The sequence below is a fragment of the Bufo gargarizans genome, chromosome 1 (assembly GCF_014858855.1).
Source record: "Bufo gargarizans isolate SCDJY-AF-19 chromosome 1, ASM1485885v1, whole genome shotgun sequence".
Lineage (NCBI taxonomy): Eukaryota > Metazoa > Chordata > Amphibia > Anura > Bufonidae > Bufo > Bufo gargarizans.
The window spans coordinates 315,714,289-315,739,321 of NC_058080.1; the positions used below are offsets into that span (position 1 = coordinate 315,714,289).

Here is a 25,033-nt window from a genome sequence, read left to right on the forward strand (position 1 = left end):
GCCATGATTGATGTCAGGGGCTTCAAATCGCTGAAATCAGGTGATAGATTACTTTGGATTCAAAAATTTGAAAAGTGGGCGGAGCCAACAACAACAAATCAGATTTTCCCTATTAACTTTAATGAGAAACCTTTAAATTGCTGTCATTCTCACAGTATTTAAGCCAGAATACCCAAACTTGGCACCGTAGGTCATTGGGTGACTGGATTCAAAAATTTATAAAAAAGTGGGCGGAGTCTACAACGGCCAATCAAATTTCAGCCATTTGTTTAAATGGGAAAAATTCAAACTGCCGCTGCTCTTAGACTGTTAATGGCAGGTTCCCCAAACTTGGTACAGTTGGACAATTTAGGATTAGGATTAAAATTTTGAAAAGTGGGCGGGGCCAAAAACAACCAATCAGATTTCTTTCATTGATTTCAATGTGGAAAAAAAAAATGCAGAAAATTGAAAAATGCTTCCATGATTGATGTCAGGGGCTTCAAATCTCTGAAATCAGGTGATAGATTAATTTGGATTCAAAAATTTAAAAAGTGGGCGGAGCCAACAACAACAAATCAGATTTTCCCTATTGACTTCAATGAGAAACCTTTAAATTGCTGTCATTCTCACAATATTTAAGTCAGAATACCCAAACTTGGCACCGTAGGTCATTGGGTGACTGGGGTCAAAAAAAATTAAAAAGTGGGCGGGGTCTACAACGGCCAATCAAATTTCAGCCATTTGTTTAAATGGGAAAAATTCTAACTGCCGCTGCTCTTAGACTGTTAATGGCAGGGTTCCGAAACTTGGCACAGTTGGTCACTGGAGGACTGTGCCAATGTATATCTCATTTTGGGGATGCTAAAAAGTGGGCGGAGCCACAAACAACCAATCAGATTTTCCCTATTGACTTCAATAAGAAACCTTTAAACAGCTGTCATTCTCACAGCACCCAAACTCGGCAGGGTGGGTCAGTGTGAGACAAAGGTCAAAATTTATAAAAGTGGGCGGAGTCTACACTCCACCCAGTTACTCCGCCCACTCCAGTTGTAAGCTACTGGTGGAGGCAAGAACACATCACACAATTTCCCCAGAAATTGTACCTTTTCTAGTTCTTCTTATTCTTATTATAGCCAAATTTGCCACCCTAACTCCTCCCACAGTTTTTACACTACATAGACAAAAATTTACCAAAACGTGCAGATTGTTCCCGATCGGATTGCTATTACTTTGTGGAGCGATCCCACCCCTGGGGCCCCCGTGGCGGGCCCCGGAAGCCCCCTTTTTTCCCATAGACTTTGACAGGGTACATTTTCAAATCGCTCCCACTCGCCAGGCTTTGACGCTAAAGTCACCAAACTTGGGTCACTTAGTCATGGAGTCAAACCGAAAATTTTGGGCACATTTCGGGGACCCCAAAAAGTGGGCGGGGCCACACAGAACCAATCAAAATCTCCCCATTGACTGTAATGAGACCTTCAAATTGCTACTTCTCCCACATTTTTAGGAGTACAAACTTTGCAGACTTGGTCGGCACCCACCCGAGTACCTTGCTTGTGCTTTGTTACCCGATCCCACCCTCCGGGCCCCTGGGACAGGGCCCCCAAAATCCACGTTTTTCCTATTGACTTTGACAGGGACAATTTTCAAATCGCTCCCAGTCGCACAGATTTTAAACTAAAGTCACCAAACTTGGGTCACTTAGTCATGGGGTCAACGCGCAATTTGTTAGAACATTTCGGAGACCTGAAAATGTGGGCGGGGCCACACAGAACCAATCAAATTCTCCCCATTGACTACAATGAGACGTTCAAATTGCTACTCCTCCCACAGATTTAGGAGTATCAATACCGAACTTTGCACTCTTGGTCGGCACATACCCGAGGATCTTGCTTGTGCTTTGTTAACCGATCCCACCCTCCGGGCCCCTGGGGCAGGCCCCCGAAAACCTCTTTTTTTCTCCCATAGAGATTTATTGGAAAAATGCAAACGTTTGTCACTCATACAGCTTCGGAGTGAAACTCGCCAAACTTGGGTCACTTAGTCATGGGGTCAACCTGAAAATTTCTGTCACATTTTGGGGACATTAAAAAGTGGGCGGAGCTACAAACAACCAATCAGATTTTCCCTATTGACTTAAATAAGAAACCTTTAAACAGCTGTCATTCTCACAGTATTTAAGCCACAGCACCCAAACTCCGCAGGGTGGGTCAGTGTGAGACAAAGGTCAAAATTTATAAAAGTGGGCGGAGTCTACAACGGCCAATCAAATTTCAGCCATTTGTTTAAATGGGAAAAATTCTAACTGCCGCTGCTCTTAGACTTTGATTGGCACAGTCTTCAAACTTGGCGCAGTTGGTCACTGGAAAAAGACTACTTAGCCTAATAGGTGTGTAATGCCATCTAGTCAATACTTTATTATAATTATCTTGGAGTTTACCACACCTTGAAACCTTAGGTGACATAGATGAAAGCTGTGCAACCTCTCCCTCCAAAAGTTCCCCACCCAAGTCTCGTTCCTACTTGAAGACGAACCAGCACTCTGCTGGATTCACTTTGGGCAGATTTTCTTGGTGGGTTTTGTAAAGCCAGTTTCTCAAATGTAGATAACTCGGGTGAGTCGGCTAAGACATAAACATAAATGACCTAAGATATTTAATGATATGATGAGGTTTCGTGCCATACCCTCAAGGTATTTTTGTAGCTCACCATGCAGCAGATTACATCTCTGGGCTCCTCATGGTGTTTTGGAAAAGGCCTCAGTGCTCTATGTGCCCGGTCCATGGTTAGGTCCCCTGTATCTTGGCCGAACAGGTCAGAGAAGATGGAGGTAAAAGACTGTGCCAGTGCTTCTGGAGCATCAGATTCGGGGAGGCCTATAAGCCGCAAGTTGTTCCTGCTCCCCCGATTATCTTGGTCTTCTACTAGGGAATATAAGTGATTCTCGTGCGCTTCACAGTTATTCATATTATGTGTGACCACTGTATTAAAATCAATAACTGACACCTGAGCGGTCTGAAGGGCCTCCATTCTGGAGTGCATTTGGCGAAAGTCTTGCTTAATGTCCTTCATTTACATACCAGAGGCTCCGGTGATTGTGCCAGCAAGTTCTTGAGAAATGATCTGGAAATCCTCTGGTCCTCTCTGTTCGACAAATCTTCCAATTCGCTGTCGGCCTCTGCCTCTGAATCTTCACCTTCTAATCCAGCAGGATGTTTCTGTTTGGAAGTCGCCCACCATGTGCGCCGCTGTTGCTGGCGTCTTCATTATGAAGCGCTCGATTTCCCCTTGGCTGAGTTCACATCAGCGTTCAGCCTTTCTGTTTTCCTGTTCTGTTATAGGAACAGGAGAACGGCACATAACGGAGCTGAATGGAGGCTATGGACCCCATAGACTATAATAGGGTCCATTAGGTTTCCGCTCAGAGTTGTGTATAAGTCCTGCATGCACAATTTTTGTCTCGACTTCAAAAACCTTCCTCTGAGCGGAAACCTAACGGACCCCATTATAGTCTATGGCAGTGTTTCCCAACCAGTGTGCCTCCAGCTGTTGCAAAACTACAACTCCCAGCATGCCTGGACAGCCTTTGGCTGTGTGGGATGCTGGGAGTTGTAGTTTTGCAACAGCTGGAGGCACACTGGTTGGGAAACACTGGTCTATGGGATCCATAGGCTCTGCTCAGCTCAGTTATGTGCCAAATCCGTCCTTTCCATTTTCCTGTTCCTATAATGGAGCTGAACGCTGATGTAAATTCAGCCTTAAGTGACAAGAAGTTTAAGGCCCCTTTCACACGGGCGAGTATTCCGCGCGGATGATGATGCGTGAGTTGAACGCATTGCACCCGCACTGAATCCCGACCCATTCATTTCTATGGGGCTGTTCACATGAGCGGTGATTTTAACACATCACTTATGCGTTGCGTGAAAATAGCAGCATGCTCTAATTTGTGCGTTTTTCACGTAACGCAGGCCCTATAGAAATGAATGGGGTTGCGTGAAAATCGCAAGCAAGTGTGTATGCGGTGCGATTTTCACGCACGGTTGCTAGGAGACGATCAGGATGGAGACCCGATCATTATTATTTTCCCTTATAACATGGTTATAAGGGAAAATAATAGCATTCTGAATACAGAATGCATAGTAAAATAGCGCTGGAGGGGTTAAAAAAAAATAAAAAATGATTTAACTCACCTTAATCCACTTGCTCGCGTACCCGGCATCTCTCCTGTCTCTTTCTTTGCTGATTGCAGTCAAAGGACCTGTGGTGACGTCACTCCGGTCATCACATGGTCCGTCACATGATCTTTTACCATGGTGATGGATCATGTGATGACCGGAGTGACGTCACCACAGGTCCTGTTCCTCCACACAGCTAAGATGAAGACAGAAGGAGATGCCGGCTTCGCGATCAAGTGGATTAAGGTTAGTTAAATTATTATTATTATTTTTTTAACCCCTCCAGCGCTATTTTACTATGCATTCTGTATTCAGAATGCTATTATTTTCCCTTATAACCATGTTATAAGGGAAAATAATACAATCTACAGAACACCGATCCCAAGCCCGAACTTCTGTGAAGAAGTTCGGGTTTGGGTACCAAACATGCGCGATTTTTCTCACGCGAGTGCAAAACTCTTTACAATGTTTTGCACTCGCGAGGAAAAATTGCACGTGTTCCCGCAACGCACCTGCCCATTTTCCAGCAACGTCTGTCTGAAAGAGTCCTAATAGGAGATATTTTTTTATTTATTTTTCATTTGTATGACTGAATAACGTAGCTTTGTTTTAATTCAATATTTGCTGACAAAGCACAATTCCTTATACCAAAACCATAAGTACCCGTAAGGAACATTTTCACATAGTGTATCAATAGTGTGTATTCCAGGACCCTCGTTTCTACACTGCCAAATGCAAAATTCTATCATTTGAAGATTTTCCAATTATAAACTCTATTGTGTCTATTAATAAACATTGAGCTTATAACGAAGCTGAATGTGGGAGTAAAATGAGTATACAGTGCAATTTTATTTCTAATTTCAGTGGTGAAACCTGAAGTGTTGCAAAAAGCTACAGTTGCCCTCATGGATCAAACACTCTGCAATAGCTTATACAGCAATGTGGTCACAGACAGGATGGTTTGTGCAGGTTACCTGGAGGGCAAGATTGATTCATGCCAGGTAAGAGAACATTATGTGATTAGTAAATCCCCAAACTTTGACTTCAGTTAAGGCCTCATGCACACAAACATATTTTCATTCCGTGTCCATTCAGTTTTTTTGGCTCTATGAAAATTGCAACACAAAAAACATAATTTTTTTCTAAAAATGCTCTTATTTTGTAAAATGTAAAAAAGATTTCATAAAATAGACATATTTGGTATTGCCGCGTCCGTAACAATTGGCTCTACAAAAATATCACCTGATCTACTCCATCAAGTGAACGTTGTAAAAAAAAAACAAATAAAAATTATGCCAAAACAGCCTTTTTTTTTGTCACCTCAACTCACAAAAAACATAATATAAATTAATCGAAGTCGTAAGTACCCCAAAATGGTAGCAATAAAAATGTCACCTCGTCGCACAAAAAACAAGCCCTCACATATGACTATAGCCAGAAAATGGCAACACAAAAACTAGATTTTTTTTTTCTAAGAAAGTTTCTATTGTGTAAAACGCAAAAAAAATAAACATATTTGGTATCGTTGCATCCGTAATGACTGGATCTATAAAAATATCCCATGATCTACCACATCAAGTGAACAGTGTAAACACCAAACAGCTTTTTTTGTGACTTCACCTCCCCAAAAATGAGATAAAAAGCCAAATGTACCCTAAAATAGTGCCAATAAAAACTACAGCTTGTTCTGCACAAAATAAGCCCTCACGCAGTTCATTCAACAAATAATAAAAAAAAGTTATCGCTCTTAAAAACCATGACGGAAAATTCCATGTTAGAAAATCCAGATGCTGCTCCTTCCCTTCTGAGCCCTGGGGTATCCCCATATAACAGTTTACGACCACAGTTGGTAACTTACAGTATTCAGGAGAAAATGCAAAGAAAAAGGGGGTCAGTCAGCACATCTCAAAGCGCAAAACAAAACATGCAATGCAACAGCTTTCTGCAAACCAAATAAAGTACAAAATTGCATATTAATTGCAAGTGCTATACTTATAAATTAGAGATGCTTGGCAAATCATTTTGTACAAAATATTTGAGCCCGTCTGCCGCACGTCAAGGCGATCTCTGTAAGATGGGTTCCTAAAACTAAATTCTACCTGTTATGTGCCATGACGGCTAGCATACGATTCAGTGAGTGTAGGTTCCACATGCATGCTGGGCCTGCTTTAATTTATGTCATTTTTGGTGCCAAAATGGCCTCCATTATATCCAAGGAATGCAGGTACCAACATGCATGCCGGGCCCACTCCACTCCTGGTGCCAAATAGCCACCAAAGACTGCAATGAGAGTCCACAAACTCTCTCTCCTGGTGCCAAATGGCTTCCAGTGAGTGAGGGGGAGCAGGCCAAGCTATATACTCACACTAATTAAAATCAGCCTATGGGGCAGACGAGCTGGTCAGGAGAAAATGGGTAGCAAATTGGGGGGGGGGGGGGGATATTCTCCTGACCAGCTCGTCTGCCCCATAGGCTGTTTGGGCCTAAAGCACTATTTTCTTGTAAAAAAATAAAATAAATATTTTCACACCTGTTGAGTGAACTGCTCGCTGCACCCCTTAAAAATTCCTTGGATGGTCTAGTTTACAAAATGTGGTCACTTTTTGGGGGTTTTCACTGTGGGGTTACCTCAGGGCCTCTTCAAATGCAACATGGTGCCTAAAGACCATTCCAGCAAAATCTGCCCTCCAAAAACCATATAGCACTCCTTGCCTTCTATTCCCTGCAGTGTGCCCAAACAGCGGTATACGACCACATACAGACGTGGACAAAATTGTTGGTACCCTTTGGTCAATGAAAGAAAAAGTCACAATGGTCACAGAAATAACTTTAATCTGACAAAAGTAATAATAAATTAAAATTCTATAAATGTTAACCAATGAAAGTCAGACATTGTTTTTCAACCATGCTTCAACAGAATTATGTAAAAAAATAAACTCATGAAACAGGCATGGACAAAAATGATGGTACCCCTAACTTAATATTTTGTTGCGCAACCTTTTGAGGCAATCACTGCAATCAAACGCTTCCTGTAACTGTCAATGAGACATCTGCACCTCTCAGCAGGTATTTTGGCCCACTCCTCATGAGCAAACTGCTCCAGTTGTGTCCGGTTTGAAGGGTGCCTTTTCCAGACTGCATGTTTCAGCTCCTTCCAAAGATGCTCAATAGGATTGAGGTCAGGGCTCATAGAAGGCCACTTTAGAATAGTCCAATTTTTTCCTCTTAGCCATTCTTGGGTGTTTTTAGCGGTGTGTTTTGGGTCATTGTCCTGTTGCAAGACCCATGACCTGCGACTGAGACCAAGCTTTCTGACACTGGCTAGTACATTTCTCTCTAGAATTCCTTGATAGTCTTGAGATTTCATTGTACCCTGCACAGATTCAAGACACCCTGTGCCAGACGCAGCAAAGCAGCCCCAGAACATAACAGAGCCTCCTCCATGTTTCACAGTAGGGACAGTGTTCTTTTCTTGATATGCTTCATTTTTTCGTCTGTGAACATACAGCTGATGTGCCTTGGCAAAAACTTCGATTTTTGTCTCATCTGTCCACAGGACATTCTCCCAGAAGCTTTGTGGCTTGTCAACATGTAGTTTGGCATATTCCAGTCTTGCTTTTTTATGATTCGTTTTCAACAATGGTGTCCTCCTTGGTCGTCTCCCATGTAGTCCACTTTGGCTCAAACAACGACGGATGGTGCGATCTGACACTGATGTTCCTTGAGCATGAAGTTCACCTTGAATCTCTTTAGAAGTCTTTCTAGGCTCTTTTGTTACCATTCGGATTATCCGTCTCTTAGATTTGTCATCAATTTTCCTCCTGCGGCCACGTCCAGGGAGGTTGGCTACAGTCCCATGGATCTTAAACTTATGAATAATATGTGCAACTGTACTCACAGGAACATCTAGTTGCTTGGAGATGGTCTTATAGCCTTTACCTTTAACATGCTTGTCTATAATTTTCTTTCTGATCTCTTGAGACAGCTCTTTCATTTGCTTCCTCTGGTCCATGTCGAGTGTGGTACACACCATATCACCAAACAACACAGTGATTACCTGGAGCCATATATATAGGCCCAATGGCTGATTACAAGGTTGTAGACACCTGTGATGCTAATTAGTGGACACACCTTGAATTAACATGTCCCTTTGGTCACATTATGTTCTGTGTTTTCTAGGGGTACCATCATTTTTGTCCATGCCTGTTTCATGAGTTTATTTTTTTACATAATTCTGTTGAAGCATGGTTGAAAAACAATGTCTGACTTTCATTGGTTAACATTTATAGAATTTTAATTTATTATTACTTTTGTCAGATTAAAGTTATTTCTGTGACCATTGTGACTTTTTCTTTCATTGACCAAAGGGTACCAACAATTTTGTCCACGTCTGTATAATGTGTTTCTGTAACCTGCAGAATCAGGATAATAAATATTGAGGTTTGTTTTGTTGTTAACCCTTGATGTGTTCCAGGAAAAAAATTATTAAAATGGAAAATCTGCCCCAAAAAAGTGAAATTTCCGATCTATTTTGCTTTAATTCTTATGGAATACCTAAAGGGTTAACAACATTTCTACAACCAGTTTGGAATAGTTTGAGGGTGTTTTTTTTTAAAAAAAATGGGGTCATTTATGGGTTGGTTCTATTAGGTAAGCCCCAGAAAGTGACTTCAGAATTGAACTGGTCCTTAAAAAAGCAGACTTTTGAAATTTTCTCAAATTTTAAAAATTGCTTCTGAAAGTCTAAACCTTCTAACGTCCTAAAAAAATTACCAAAGTTATGCCAACATAAAGTAGACAAATGGGTAACCTGTGTCTCTTGACCTGTCTGCGTCAGCAGCCTCTTAATAGAGTTCATATCCATGTCTGGGGGTGAAAGGGCAAATACAAGAACATCACCCTGGCAAAGCAAGTATTTCATAAAAATGTATTCAGTAGTAGCCCCAAATTAAATCCATTCAGTTGGAGAGTGGGTCCACAACCCCTGCTTTACAGTTTGCTCAAGCCATTGACCCTGCTTGAGGTCAACTAGGTCAACAAATTTGTTCCTGTGTGTGTGTGTATATATATATATATATATATATATATATACATATATATATATATATATAAATAAAACCTCTGCAGGTTTGGACAGCAAAGGCTGTCTCTGTCCAAACTATGCCTACTCAAGCTGCAACTCCTTCACCACCTCAGTCACCGTCTTTTCCACATTCCAGTGATACCGGATTACACCTGCCATTGCCACCTTGTTATGAAGGAGACCCCAATACATGCTGTAACGTTCTAAATCTGTGGACTATACTTCAAAATCCAAACCTACCAGTTTCTTATGGATTGTGCCCTGGCTGCCTTCATTGTGCCTTCTATCTTGTGAAGCATTGACTTGAGCCACACCCCTTTGGGAACATGGTGATTCCCTGGCTACCAACCTGCAAGAGTTTCTGACCACTTTTTTTTAGGGTCCTTGAGAAGCTTGCTTCGGCTGCATCTTCAATTCTGCATTTCTGCAAGTGCAATTTTTTTCTGCGGGACAGTATGCTATCCAAGTCCACACCCTTATTCTGAAGTATCCTGGAATATTAAAGCTTTCTGGAAGGGTCTGACAGGCCAAATTAAAGATGAATGTGTAGGCAGAGGCGCATTACCACCTACTCTAGACAAGTTAATTACTCTGGCTATCTTATATCAACTTAAGCTTCAGAGAATGTCTCAGAACTCTATATCTGGCCCCATAGTTCCCGAAAGCCATTGCTTCACTCTTCTTGTCTTGCTCCTTTCTTCAAACAAAACATAAATTAATAACCACAAGCTAAGTATAAGGACCCAGAGATCAACAGGTGAACCAAAAAATTCCAACACACCACTGTAGAAATTTAAAAAAGGTCTCTAAATGGTAGGAGTGATCTTCTCACCAACAATGCAGACACTGTTCCTTTAATGATCTCCTTGTAGAGTCCTTGTCGATGCTCACTCCTGTAGACTTGTGTGGATTACCACAAGTTACTTTATATAGCCACACTGATGCCCCACACACTTTCAAATTACTGTTTGCCAGCTAGAATTGTGTATTTTGGATCATGATCCTCCAACATTCACAGGATTATGGAGACACAATGAGACAGAACCTTGTGTAGGAAAATTTTAAGGGAATGTGTCATCAGAAAATGACCTGCTGTTTAAATCATTTTTTAATGTTTAATATATTTTAAAAACATTTATGAAGTTATTTTTAATTTTTTCATGTCACTTTTTATATTTAAACGAAAACAAAAAATCCTGCAGTTTTCGCACTGGCTGCTATGTCTAATAATTAGGGCCACTTCTTGGTTTGTACAGATTGCTTTACTGCAGTTAAATCATTCTAATCCTGCCTGTAATGATATCACCTCTGTGTACAGATAAGACAGGATCCACCACTAACAATAGGTGTCAAATCTTATCTGTTCTTTCCTTATATAATGAGCTCTTCACAGGTCACAGAGAATGTCTAGAAAACTCTCCCATGTAAGTCAATAGCGTCCCCTCCTGTCCAATGTGTCTATGGCCCATGGGGCTGCCATAAAGCATTTTTTGTTGCTATTTGCAAATGCTATTAAGAACAGCTTGGCCAGGATGGCAGCCCCTAACAGATTCGAAAAAAAAAGAGATGTGCTACTATCTGGTTTTAACTGGCAGATAACATTTTTGGTGACCGTCTACTGTATTTATTCTGAATAATCACACGATGAACATCTTGTATAAAACATTTAGTTACTGTATTTTTCGCCCCATAAGACAGATTTTCCCCCCAAAAAAGTGTGTGTGTGTGGGGGGGGGGGGGGGGGGGGGGGGAATGCCCCTGTGTCTTATGAGGTGAAAACTAATCAGCTCTTCCTTTATGGAAGCACTGATTAGTACGGGAGGACCGGGAAGCGGTGAAAGCTCTGTACTCACCGCTTCCTGGTCCTCGGCTGGCTCACCCTGTGCGCAGCCTTCACAGCCGACAGCCGAGGACCATGAAGAAGAGAGCGAGCGCTGGTGGTGAGGACCGGCGGCGTCCAGGAGCAGGAGAGTCAAGTGGTTTATTTATTTTATTTGCGCTGATGGCTGAGATGAGGCTAGGGGCTGATATATGAGACTGGGGGCTGATATATGAGGCTGGGGCCTCATATATGAAACTGGGGGGGTGACATATGAGGCTGGGGGCTGATGTATCAGGCTGGGGTGCTGATGTATGAGGCTGGGGGCTGATATGAGACTGGGGGGCTGATATATGGCATTGAGGGGCTGATATATGGCATTGGGGGGCCGATATAAGGTCTGATTGAGGGTCTTATTAACATTGGGGGTTTGATTGGGGCTGTCAGCTGAGGTCTGATTAACATTGGGGATCTGACTGCTGCTCTGACCGAGGTGTAATAGAAAATATTTTTTGTTATTGTCCTCCTCTAAAACCTAGGTGCGTCTTATAGGGCCAAAAATACGGTAAATAGTAGGAATCATCTCTGGATTGAGATGATAAGTTCCCACCTAGTTCTCAACTAAGTCTTCCTCCTCCACTGGAGCTGGATTCTTCTTTGCTAATAAAAAAAGATGGATCTCTTTGATCCTGTACATAGTGCCATAGTTCGAACAAGATTACCATCAAAAACAAATATCCCCTGCTGATTGATATCATAACCCTCTGACAAGATCAGTGAGGCAAATGTCTTCACCAAATTGGATCTCTGATATGCTTATAAACAATCAAGAGAATGACCAATGGAGGCCAGCTTTTAACACCAGTAGTGGTCATTATAAATAACATGTCATATCCTTTGGCCTTTGCAGTACCCCGGCAGTGTTCCAGGAGTTTATCAATAAGATCTTTTTATATCCACTCTACATCTGCATGGTGGCTTATTTGGATGATATTCTGATCTACTTTCCTGACTTGACGTCCCATCGGAAGCATGTTTGTGCTGTCTTGCAATGCCTATGAGGAAATAGGCTTTATGCTAAGTTTTAGAAATGCTTCTTTGAGGGATTTTCTCTTCCCTTCATGGGATATGTGACCACAAATCACAGATTGATCCTGAAAAACTGTCTGCAATCCTAGACTGGCCTTATCCACAGGGTCTGAGAGCTATCCAGCAGTCATTGGGTTTTGCATCCCTAATTTCTCCATTCTCACCGCACCTGTCTCTGCTCTCACCAGAAAATGGTTGAATTCCACAGGTTGGCCACCTCAAACCAAGCTAAACATTCCCAGAAACACAAATTCAACAATGAGTAAGCACATCACTACTCAGCAATGATAAAAACTGGAGGTGCCATTATGACATATCATAAGATATTACCAATTCTTAACTATTCAGTTGTTACTGTGTTTATGTGAGTTAAAGGGAGGGAGCCACATTCAACAAGAATTCTAATTAAATGTACTCTGACAACATTATATAGAAGATAAAAGATTATTCAATGATTTAGCACAAATCGTTATTTTAGAATGTAATGACTCTGGTGGAAAGTGTTAAGTATTAGGAAGAATATGCCAGTCATTACAAGAGGTTTGTGAATGATATGAGACCTAGGAGAAAGGAAAAGGATATGTGAGAGTTACGGTTAGTGTTGAAGCACAAAAAGTGATTTGTATAGTCAGCCAACGATGGCAGGATTAGGTGTGAATGGGACTGTAAGACAAGCAGGGTCGGCTCTGGAACCCTGATCCCTATGTGCAGCGGTCCGTGAACAGTGGAGACAGATCAGCCAGGGAGGGAGAGTTCAAGAATTACCATCAGATAACTGGGGATGGAAAATGACTATTTTGTAGAATCACCAAAACTTATAAACAAACATAGAAACTTTCTATATCTACTTTAAATATATAGTAATACTTTAAATTGCATTGATAAAAAGTTTGGACATTTAGTGCAAAAATGTAATATATATTGTCATTTGTAAGCTATTATCAATTACAAAGTCCATTATAATATGTCTTTACAGGGCGATTCAGGGGGCCCTCTGGTTTGCGAGGAGGCATCAGGTAGATTCTTTTTGGCGGGTATTGTCAGCTGGGGAGTAGGTTGTGCTGAAGCTAGAAGACCTGGGGTCTATGTGAGAGTGAGCAAGGTCCGGAACTGGATCCAGGATGTCATTTCAGCACAGACACAAATGGAATCACATACAAATTTGATTACTACCACCAGTAATAGCAAGAAGACAACAAACTCAAAAGTTACAACTGCACGACCTCTAACTAAATATTCCACAACTAAAGCTAAACCTGGCAGTAGTACCATGCCAGCTAAACCAACTCAGAAACCTCTCAGTACGTCTAAACCTCAAGGTATGTAGTCCATGGGAAAAAAATAACTATCTGGTGTCTAACAATTATATGAGCTGAGGCCTGTAAGGTTACTCCATGAGAAGTCAGCCATGCAGACTGAACGGCAGCAGCAGCCTTTGATACTTGAAGATATAGTGACAATAGAATGCATTGTAAGACGGTGGAAAGTAGTCTGGGACAATCAATAGAAAATTGGATCTAATATATTGTGTTGTTATCTCACAATTGTACATTTGTTGGTTTTCACACATCACATGCTACATGATTCTTTCTACAGTGGAAAGTATTGGCACTTCATCATTCCCTGTAGTTTATACAGTATATATAAAATTACATTTTTATTTAGATAAATTGATTTTTCAGTGTAATAATTGAATGTAATGAAAATATATAAAAAATGCTAGTTATTTTCAATTCATATAAACAAATACTAACGGTTACAGAATGCGGCAGCCGTCCTGGTCTAACAAAACCCAACAAAATAGTGGGAGGTTTTGATGCTGTCAGAGGAGAAGTACCATGGCAAGCAAGCCTAAAGGAGGGCCCACATCACTTTTGTGGGGCAACAATAATTGGAGATCGATGGTTGGTGTCTGCCGCTCATTGCTTTAACCAGTGAGTATCCTTGTACATATTTTGATGATGTAGCACAGTTGGTTAAGATGAGGACTTGTACTAAAAATGTCTGTCTGCTTTCAATCCACACATTTTCAATTACACTGTATTGATTTACATCTGTACTTGTTGTCTTCAGAACAAAGTTGGACCAAATTACTGCTCACATGGGTTCCACAGCTCTAAGTGGAGCTGACACAATGGCTGTAAAGGTCAGCTTAAAGAGAGTAATCCAGCATCCTCAATTCAATCCACTGACCCTGGACTTTGATGTAGCTGTCATAGAACTGTCAAATGCTCTCACTTTTAACAAATATGTGCAGCCTGTCTGTCTCCCTTCTGCCCTGCAAAAGTTTCCAGCTGGTTGGAAGTGCATGATTTCGGGATGGGGCAACATCAAAGAAGGCAACGGTAGGAATTTTGGGAAGACCATTATATTGTGTATTAATCACCACTGTGTATTCATTTTGGATGATGAGACAAAGGTCTTCTTCAGAACCTTTTACTTTCGAGTTTATAAAAACCCTTTGTGTCCTGCACCAGTGTATTCAGTGGTTCCTTTTTTGGAGTTATACTCCAGTCATCCTTCTCACAAATCTAATGTCTGGAAGATATTCATGATGTGGAATCTACACCAGCAGCCATACAAGTAACCCTCAAATGCCCTTATAGCATGTATATGTATGTAATAGGTATAGTCATAAAGGTGAGAACAATACCCACAGCTCTGTCAGTCCCATAGTTCCTTTGAGTCACACTGTACTACACTATGTAGCGCTCTGCGCTGTTTATTTTTTATTTTTAGCGTATTAAGAACCCATTGGTCACTCTCGTTGAGCTTACAAGATCCTGTTGTGCAGATGGGAGAGCCTTCCAGAAGATTAACCATCACTGCAGCATTCCACTAATCTGGGCTTTATGGAAACAGGTGGAAGCACCTAAAGGACTTTCAGACTGTGAGAAACAAGATTCTCTGGTCTCATGAAACCAAGAACCTCAATTCTAAACATCATGTTTGGAAGAAATCAGGCACTGCCCAATACCACCACTAAAGTGAAGCATGGTGGTGGCAGCATCATACTATGATGGTGTATTTCAGTGGCGAGGAAACGGAGACTGTTCAGAGTTAATGAAAAGCTGATTAAGGCAAAGTATAGATATATTCTTCATGAAAACCTTATCCAGAGTGCTCTGGACTTCAGACTGGGCCAAAAGTTTACCTTCCAACAAGACAATGACCCTAAGCACACAGCCAAGACAATGCAGGAGTGGCATTGGGATAACTTTGTGAATGTACTTGAGTGGCCCAGCCCAACCAAAGCCCTGACTTGAACCCAATCAAATATCGTTAGAGAGACCTTAAAATGGCTGTCTACCGAAAGTCCCCATCCAACCTGACTAGCAAACAGAAAATCCCCAAATCCAGATGTGCAAACCTTGTGGCATCATACCCAAGAAAACAGGAGGCTGTAATTGCTGCCAAAGGTGCTTCAGTTAAAGGGCAACTGTCAGCAGATTTCTGATTATAGAACTTGCTGACCTGTTATATGTGCATTTGGCAGCTGAAGGTGTCTGTGTTGGTTCCATGTTCATATGTGCCCGTATTGCTGAGAAAAGTGATGTTTTAATATACGCAAGAGAAAAATGAGGTTGTAATATATGCAAATGAGCCTCTAGAAGCAACAGGGGCTCTGCTTTCTCTACAACTGCTGCACCGTCTTCACTTCGATGGGCCAGGAAGTGTACACATCATCACGCCTGGCACTGTCAATCAAAGTGCAGAGGACATGCAGTTGCTAAGAAAGCAGATACCAACACAGATACCTTCAGCTGCCAAGTGCACATGCATCAGGTCAGGAAGTTTCATAGGTACAAATCTGCTGACAGATGTCCTTCAAGTACTGAGTAAAGGGTCTGAATACTTTGTTTTTCCTTTTCAATAAATTAGCAAAGATTTCGAACGTTCTGTTTGAACTTTCTCATTTTGGAGTATTGAGCACAGAATAATGGGGAAATTTTGGCACATGACCACAAAATAACTAAATGTGAAGAAAGTGAAAGGGTCTGAAGACTTTCTGAATGCACTGTACATACTGTATATTTATGCTAAGGGAAAAAGTGTTTTGTGGCATGCTCATAAAGCAGGGATAGGAGTATTGTATAGCTGTCTGGTTTTTCAAACCCTGAGAATATGAATCATGTTCATTGTCTTTTATGCAGTGTCTAAACCCGAGGTTCTGCAAAAGGCTTCTGTGGGTATTATTGACCAGAAAATTTGCAGTGTCCTTTACAACTTCTCAATAACAGACCGCATGATCTGTGCCGGATTTCTAGACGGAAAGGTGGACTCCTGTCAGGTAAGACTGTAATAAAGGCATTAAAAAATAAACTGTAACTGAATGGCAATAACTTTTCTACTGACTTACATTTCATATTTCAAAGGGAGATTCTGGTGGACCCCTGGCATGTGAAGAAAGTCCTGGTGTTTTCTTTTTGGCTGGCATTGTAAGTTGGGGTATTGGATGTGCTCAGGCTAAAAAACCAGGGGTTTATAGTAGAGTAACAAAACTTAAAGATTGGATCCTGGACACAGTGGCTCCTGTACTGAGAACTACAGATAGTGGTATGAACTTGCCTAAGTCCACTATGCATCCTACAACTCCTATGACCACTACAAGACCATCCACCATGCGACCGCCCATGTCTACTGGGCGAAGGACAACAACAGTATCTAGACCTACAATGCCTCAAATAAAACCTACAAAAAGTACTCCAAAGTCAACTACTTCTAAAGCCACAAGTAAGAGAACAACTACTGCCAAGACAAGCACAACAGCATTAAAGATCACTGAGCCACCGAGACCCACACAAAGACCAGGTAAGTGGTAACTGAATCAGATTTAAGTCACCAGAATATGCATTCTGCCCCGTAAAATACTCTATTGCAGCCCTTTAATTCTGTGTCAGGTGTGCTGTACTTTGGGCTATATTTCAATATGGTTGCTGCAAAGAGTCATTAAAATGGGCTCATACTGATCCCAAATACACTTGAAAATTTAGACACATTAGTATATTAAAAAGAAACCTTTACTACATTATATTAAATATGCACTACCTCTAACTTATCGTTGCCTTTCCTTCCTAATGTGTTTTAAATGTGTATCTTATACTGTGTGATAACTTGTGTCCAGACCCACTCGCACAAGTTCAGTTCTGGAGAGTATTCTGATTGTTTTTAAGTTATAGTGGATAACTATTAGATTGGTGGGGAACCTACCGTTGGGACCCCCAAGATCATGAGAACGGAGGCCCCCGTACCCCTGCCGGCCCCCCTGAAATGGACAAAGCAGCTGGTAGCACATGCGTGCAGCCACCCTATTCATTCCTATAGGAGTTTCGGAGATAGCCAAGTACAGCGCTCGGTTACCTCCGGAATTCCCATAGAAATGAATGGCGCAGACATATGCATGTGCAACTGACCACTCCTTTCATTTCAGGGGGGTTGCAAGAGGTATGGGGTCCCTAATCTCGTGATCAGTGGGGGTTTCAGAAGTAGGACCCGATCTAATAGTTATCAGGCATGAGAGAGGAGTTGTACAACCACTTTAATGCAATATCAAAGTAACAAAGCCACAGAGACTAACTCTAAAAATATAGGGGGAGATTTATGAAACTGCTGTGAAGTAGAACTGGCTTAGTTGCCCATAGTAAACAATCAGATTCCACCTTTTATTTTTCACAGTTCCTTCGGAAAATGAAAGGTGGAATTTGTTCAGCTTCAAATGGACATTACAATATTTATTTTATATTCTGCTCTTTTCACTACTACATTAGACCTCTGACTAAGGGACGTAGCTAAGGGCTCATGGGCCCTGGTGCAAGAGTTCAGCCTGGGCCCCTCTTCCCTAAGCGCTTTATGGCAAGGGGCAGGGGTGCACCTTTCTGCTGCCTCAGGAAAAATACCAAATTCTCAACCTAACCTTCAGTCCTACTCTTAAAGGGGTTGTCCTCCTTTTACTATTGATGACCTATCCTCAAGTCTCCCTGCACCCCCACCAATCAGCTGTTTGAAGAGAAGGCAGCGCTCATATGAGAGCTGTTATCTCTGCTCTGTTTACCTGCTCACCATTGCAATTGCAGTGGCAGCCCTCGTACGAAAAAAAAAAAAAAAAACACCTTTAACCACTTAAGGACCACAGGTTTATACCCCCCTAGTGACCAGGCCCTTTTTTACAAATCGGCACTCCACAACTTTAGCAGTTTATTGCTCAGTCATGCAACTTACCACCCAAATGAATTTTACCTCCTTTTCTTCTCACTAATAGAGCTTTCATTTGGTGGTATTTCATTGCTGCTGACATTTTTACTTTTTTTGTTATTAATTGAAATTTAACGATTTTTTTGCAAAAAAATTACATTTTTCACTTTCAGTTGTAAAATTTTGCAAAAAAAACGACATCCATACATAAATTTTTCGCAAAATTTATTGTTCTACATGTCTTTGATAAAAAAAAATGTTTGGGTAAAAAAAAAAAATGGTTTGGGTAAAAGTTATAGCGTTTACAAACTATGGTACAAAAATGTGAATTTCCGCTTTTTGAAACAGCTCTGACTTTCTGAGCACCTGTCATGTTTCCTGAGGTTCTACAATGCCCAAACAGTATAAAAACCCCACAAATGACCCCATTTCGGAAAGTAGACACCCTAAGGTATTCGCTGATGGGCATAGTGAGCTCATAGAAGTTTTTATTTTTTGTCACAAGTTAGCGGAAAATGATGATTTATTTTTTATTTTATTTTTTTCTTACAAAGTCTCATATTCCACTAACTTGTGACAAAAAATAAAAAATTCTAGGAACTCGCCATGCCCCTCACGAAATACCTTGGGGTGTCTTCTTTCCAAAATGGGGTCACTTGTGGCGTAGTTATACTGCCCTGGCAATTTAGGGGACCATATGCGTGAGAAGTAGTGTGAAATCAAAATGTGTAAAAAATGGCCTGCGAAATCCGAAAGGTGCTCTTTGGAATGTGTGCCCCTTTGCCCACCTAGGCTGCAAAAAAGTGTCACACATCTGGTATCGCCGTACTCGCGAGAAGTTGGGGAATGTGTTTTGGTGTGTCATTTTACATATACCCATGCTGGGTGAGATAAATATCTTGGCAAAAGACAACATTTCCCATTTTTTTTATACAAAGTTGGCATTTGACCAAGATATTTATCTCACCCAGCATGGGTATATGTAAAATGACACCCCAAAACACATTCCCCAACTTCTCCTGAGTACGGCGATACCACATGTGTGACACTTTTCTGCAGCCTAGATGCGCAAAGGTGCCCAAATTCCTTTTAGGAGGGCATTTTTAGACATTTGGATCCCAGACTTCTTCTCACGCTTTAGGGCCCCTAAAAAGCCAGGGCAGTATAAATACCCCACATGTGACCCCATTTTGGAAAGAAGACACCCCAAGGTATTCAATGAGGGGCATGGCGAGTTCATAGAAAAAACATTTTTGGCATAAGTTAGCGGAAATTAATTTTTTTTTAGTTTTTTCTCACAAAGTCTCAATTTCCGCTAACTTGGGTCAAAAATTTAAAACTTTCATGGACTCAATATGCCCCTCAGCGAATACCTTGGGGTGTCTTCTTTCCAAAATGGGGTCAGTTGTGGGGTGTTTGTACTGCCCTGGCATTTGAGGGTCTCCGCAATCATTACATGTATGGCCAGCATTAGGAGTTTCTGCTATTCTCCTTATTTGAGCATACAGGTAATGAGATTTTTTTTCCCGTTCAGCCTCTGGGCTGAAAGAAAAAAATGAACGGCACAGATTTCTTCATTCGCATCGATCAATGTGGATGAAAATATCTCTGCCCAAAAAAAAAGGAGGGGAAAGGCGTCTGCCAGGACATAGGAGCTCCGCCCAACATCCATACCCACTTAGCTCGTATGCCCTGGCAAACCCGATTTCTCCATTCACATCAATCGATGTGGATGAATAAATCATTGCCGGGATTTTTAATATTTTTTTATATATGCAAAGTGTTTGCCAAAGCATAGGAACGCCGCCTCCTCCTCAGCTCGTATGCCTTGGCAAACGTATCTGTTACTGCAGAGGAGAAATCTCGTCTTGCAGCGCCGCATACACCGACTTGCGTGTAATCTGACAGCAGCGCAATGCTTCTGTCAGAATGCACATCAGTGCTGCAGCTGCTTGATCGCTTGGTCCACCTAGAAGGTAAAAAAATAAATAAAAAAAAATAAAAAAAAGGCCGCAACGCAATAAATTTATTAACATTTACTTTTATAAACTTTTGAAACAGAACAATAACTTTTTTGCTTACCGGTGATTTTTTTTTTTTTTTTACCTTTATTGAACAAACCTCTCCTTCCCCATGGGACAATGTGCAAAGCGCAAATCGCCCAGAGATGCGGCGAAGTACATTATGCACTTTGTCCCAGGTGAAAGGAGAGGTTTGTGGCAGCTCTGTGTGAAAGGGCCCTAAGACCCCTGTGTGCCTGTCCTGTGTACGCAATCCCTATGCTAATAGTGTACCTGAGTGTGGAACTTGCGGAAACACTCCCCTAAGCATAGGGCAGGCTGGTCAGGACAGTCAGGACAAAAAAAGGTGGTGTCACGCCTTATTCCACCCCTGCTACAGACACGACATCTTTTTCTTGTGGAACGTTGAGTTGGGGTACCAGGATAGACAGACGGGAAGTGTCTGCCATGTAGCCGGCTCACTACATCAGGGCCTTGGGGCACGGACCCTCCTGGATACAGGATTTCCGAAATGATCTCTTCCTGGAATTTTAGGAAGGATCCTGTTCTCCCAGCCTTACTGTAGAGAACAAAACTATTGTACATCGCCATTTGGATCAAATAAACAGACACCTTCTTATACCAGCGTCTGGTTCTGCGGGAAACTAAATAGGGAGCCAACATCTGGTCATTGAAGTCCACCCCTCCCATGTGAAGGTTATAGTCGTGGACAGAGAGGGGTTTCACAATGACTCCAGTTGCCCGTTCAATTTGGACAGTCGTGTCTGAGTGAATGGTGGACAGAAGGTAAACGTCCCTCTTGTCCCTCCACTTCACCGCGAGCAGTTCTTGGTCACACAAGGCAGCCCTCTCCCCCCGTGCAAGTCGGGTACTAACGAGCCGTTGGGGGAAGCCCCGGCGACTAGGTCGCGCGGTGCCACAGCATTGAATTCCGACTAGATGTAAGTGCCGAAAGAGGGCCACGCTTGAGTAAAAATTGTCCACGTATAAGTGGTACCCCTTGTGGAGTAAGGGTGACACCAGGTCCCAGACAATCTTGCCACTGCTCCCCAGGTAGTCAGCACATCCGACCGGCTCCAGTTTTGAGTCTTTTCCCTCATAGACCCTAAAACGATATGTATAGCCTGTGGCCCTTTCACAGAGCTTATACAGTTTGACCCCATACCGGGCGCGCTTGCTGGGGATGTACTGTTTTATGCCAAGGCGCCCGGTAAAATGTACTAGGGACTCGTCTATGCAGATGTTTTGATTAGGGGTATACGCATCTGCAAATCTGGATGACAAATGGTCTATGAGGGGCCGAATTTTATGGAGCCGGTCATAAGCAGGGTGGCCTCTTGGATGACAGGTGCTATTGTCCGTAAAATGCATAAAGCACATGATGGCCTCAAAACGTGCCCTAGACATCGCAGCAGAGAACATGGGCATGAAATGTATTGGGTCTTTAGACCAATATGACCGCAATACATTTTTTTTAGTTAGACCCATGCTGAGGAGAAGGCCCAAAAAAAATTTAAACTCTGAAACGGTGACTGGTTTCCACCGGAAAGGCTGGGCATAGAAGCTTTCCGGATTGGCGGTAATAAACTGTGTGGCGTAGCGGTTGGTTTCTGCCACAACTAGGTCATAGAGATCCGCGGTGAAGAACAGCTCAAAAAACTGAAGGGCCGATCCTAAATGAGCCGTCTCCACGCGAACTCCAGACTGGGCGGTGAAAGGGGGCAATACGGGTGCGGCGGAATCAGGGGATTGCCAATTAGGATTTGCCAGCACCTCTGGGAGACTAAGGGTTCTACGGGCCTGTGAACGCGGTGGCTACGACAGGGGAGTTATTGCACGTGCCACCGTACCAGCTGGAACTGCCCTTCTGGTGCTCGCCACTTCACCAGGGAATACGGCAGTGCTGGTAGAAGGTCCAGGCTGTGCTGCGCTGCTGGTGTATGCCGCACCATAAACAAGATCAGCGCTAGCACCACTCTGCTGCAAATGAGGATCATCATGCAGGGTATGCAGAACCCTGACATGGGATCGGGTACGTCTGGCCGTAGCAGGGACCTCTACCTCGTCATCCTCACTAGCCGTTAGAGTGCCACTGCTGTCTACAGGTTCATATTCTGAACCACTGGATTCAGCGGATGAGGCGTCCCCATCGCTTTCATCCATCACGGCCAGAATCCTGTAGGCCTCTTCAGCGGAATACCCCTTGTTTGACATTTTGGGTTCACTAAATTTAGGGGGTATTCCTCTGAGACTACCCGGGAAAAAGAGCAAACCTGCCTAGTAAAAGGGAGTGCTTGCGAAGTAAAGCTGCGATCGCTAATAAAGATCCAAAAAGCTCAAAAGTGATCTTTATAGCGGCGCAGCGATTTTACAGTGTTTTTGCAGTGATCAGAAAAAAAAATTCTGTCACTGCGGCGGGGCGGACTGAACGCAAGTGTGCGCACAAGATCAGGCCTGATCAGGCGAACACTGCGTTTTTTGTAGAACCTAAGGTGACCCTAATGTACTTATATAGATCTGATTGCGATCAGTATTGATCACTTACAGATACTATATAGTACTAGTGCTGATTAGCGACAGCGATGACGCTAATCAGCGACTAATCGGTGACTGCGGTGCGGTGCGGTGGGCGCTAAACTACCTAGCAAGTAGCTAACTACCTGGCAGGGATGAGGGACCCTTACAGGGGGGGTGATCAATGACAGGGGGGTGGACAAGGGGGTGATCAGGGTGATCAGGGAGTCTAATATGGGTGATCAGGTGCTAAATAAGGGGTTAATAAATGACAGGGTAATATCTAATGTGTAGTGTGGTGTTTGGTGCTACTTACTGAGCTGCCTGTGTCCTCTGGTGGTCGATCCAAGCGAAAGGGACCACCAGAGGACACAAAATAGTGTCTGACATAACCACTTCATTGGACGATTCAAAAATCTACAGCCTGCCAGCCAATGATCGCGGCCGGCAGGCTGCAGATGAACTTGTGCACTATGCGTTCCTGTGAACGCGCGCTCCTGTGTGCGCGCGTTGACAGGAAATCTCGGCTCACGCGAGATGACGCCAATCGGCGTTAGCGTAGCCTGGGAGCGCCGCGGAGATGACGCCTTTCGGCGTTAGCTTAGCGGTAAGTGGTTAAAGACATACTTGGAAAACATTATATACAACCCTACAGAACATACAGGATAATACAGCCCCACATATGTACCTCTTACATCCAGTGACGTCTCCTCTGATGTAGATATTCTCTTTCCTTCTCCTTTCAGACCAGTCTGCCATGGTGACTTCTTTCAGCCACGTCTCGTCTCTGCAGAGTTTAACAAACAGACATCTTACTTTCATACTTTCCCATCATCCTCCTCACCTTCTCAACACCCCAACCTGCCACCTCCAATATTGTGTCCGCAGTGCTCCCCAATACTATCTTGGAGAAACAGTCACCCTGAAAATTCTGGTAACACATCAGACTCCTATATCAAAACCCAGATCAGACCCCCGATCTCATACCAGATCACCTTTAGACCTTTGTAAGACCTCATATCAGACCCAAATTTTAGACCTCAGATCAGACCCCCATCAGACCTCCATGTCAGACCCCGCCCCAATATCAGACCTCAGACCAGACCCCCATTAGATCTCAGACCAGACCCCCATTAGACCTCCAAACCCCCATATCTGACCCCCATTAGATCTCCAGACCCCCAATCAGACCCCAATTAGACTTCCAGACACCCAATCAGACCCCCATTAGCCCTTCAGACCTCCAGTCAGACCTCCAGACCCCCATTAGACCTCTCCAGACCCCCATTAGACCTCTCCAAACCCCCATTAGACCTCTCCAGACCCCTCCAATAGATCTCTCTAGACCCCTAATCAGACCTTTCAGACCCCTAATCAGACCCTTCAGAACCCCATTCAGACCCTTCAAACCCCCATATCATACCTCAGACCCATTAGACCTCTCACCTCTCCAGACCCCCCATTAGACCTCTTTAGACCCCCAATCAGACCCTTCAGACCCCCAATCAGACCCTTCAGACCCCCATATCAGACCTCAGATAAGACTATAAAATAAATAAATAAACTTATCTCTCCTGTTCCACTGCTCCTCTCCAGGTCCGGCGGCCTCCATGCTCTCTTCTCAGGGCCCGCGCTGCAGGCAGCCAGGACACAGCAGCGCGGGCCCTGGGAAGAGCGAGCAGGAGGAGGGGTAAGTACAGTGCTCACAGAGCTTCACTACCCTGCCTCCTGAAGACTAGTGAGTGCTTCTATAATAGTTCTGTCCACTGCAGGGGCCTTGCTGGAACATACTTATGCTACTACGTGCACCCCTGCCTGAATATGTAATTTGCCACAGAGTGGTATCGATGACAGAGTATTGTGTCCACAGCAAGGTTTAATACAACAGTTGTATATCTGTGACAGCTTATTGGCAAATGGGTCACAGTATAACTCTGCAATAAACATACACAACTATCATAGCATTGGTTTGTTGATTCCAGTGTTTAGTAGTCTCAACTATGTATGGTGCGGTGTAACTTTGTAGCAACATATGTATTATAATAGTCTTCCACTAACACGCATATATTCCAACTTTCCTCCAATGTAGACAATAAGGGCAGTTTCAGATGAGCATGTTCAGTGAAACACTCTTCGTGTGGGAGCGTGAATTCCCATA

The 25,033-nt window shown here is 42.9% G+C and overlaps 1 protein-coding gene across 2 annotated transcripts in view; it reads left to right on the forward strand.

Annotated features, from left to right (window-relative positions):
* Positions 1-25,033, forward strand: part of TMPRSS9 (transmembrane serine protease 9) — a 239,511-nt gene that overhangs the window by 157,851 nt on the left and 56,627 nt on the right. For both annotated transcript variants that reach the window (XM_044305598.1, XM_044305607.1), the window contains exons 11-16: positions 5,022-5,158; positions 13,125-13,467; positions 13,911-14,082; positions 14,222-14,493; positions 16,303-16,439; positions 16,525-16,960. In XM_044305598.1, the coding sequence (XP_044161533.1) occupies positions 5,022-5,158; positions 13,125-13,467; positions 13,911-14,082; positions 14,222-14,493; positions 16,303-16,439; positions 16,525-16,960 (1,497 nt within the window). The remainder of the gene's footprint in view (positions 1-5,021; positions 5,159-13,124; positions 13,468-13,910; positions 14,083-14,221; positions 14,494-16,302; positions 16,440-16,524; positions 16,961-25,033) is intronic.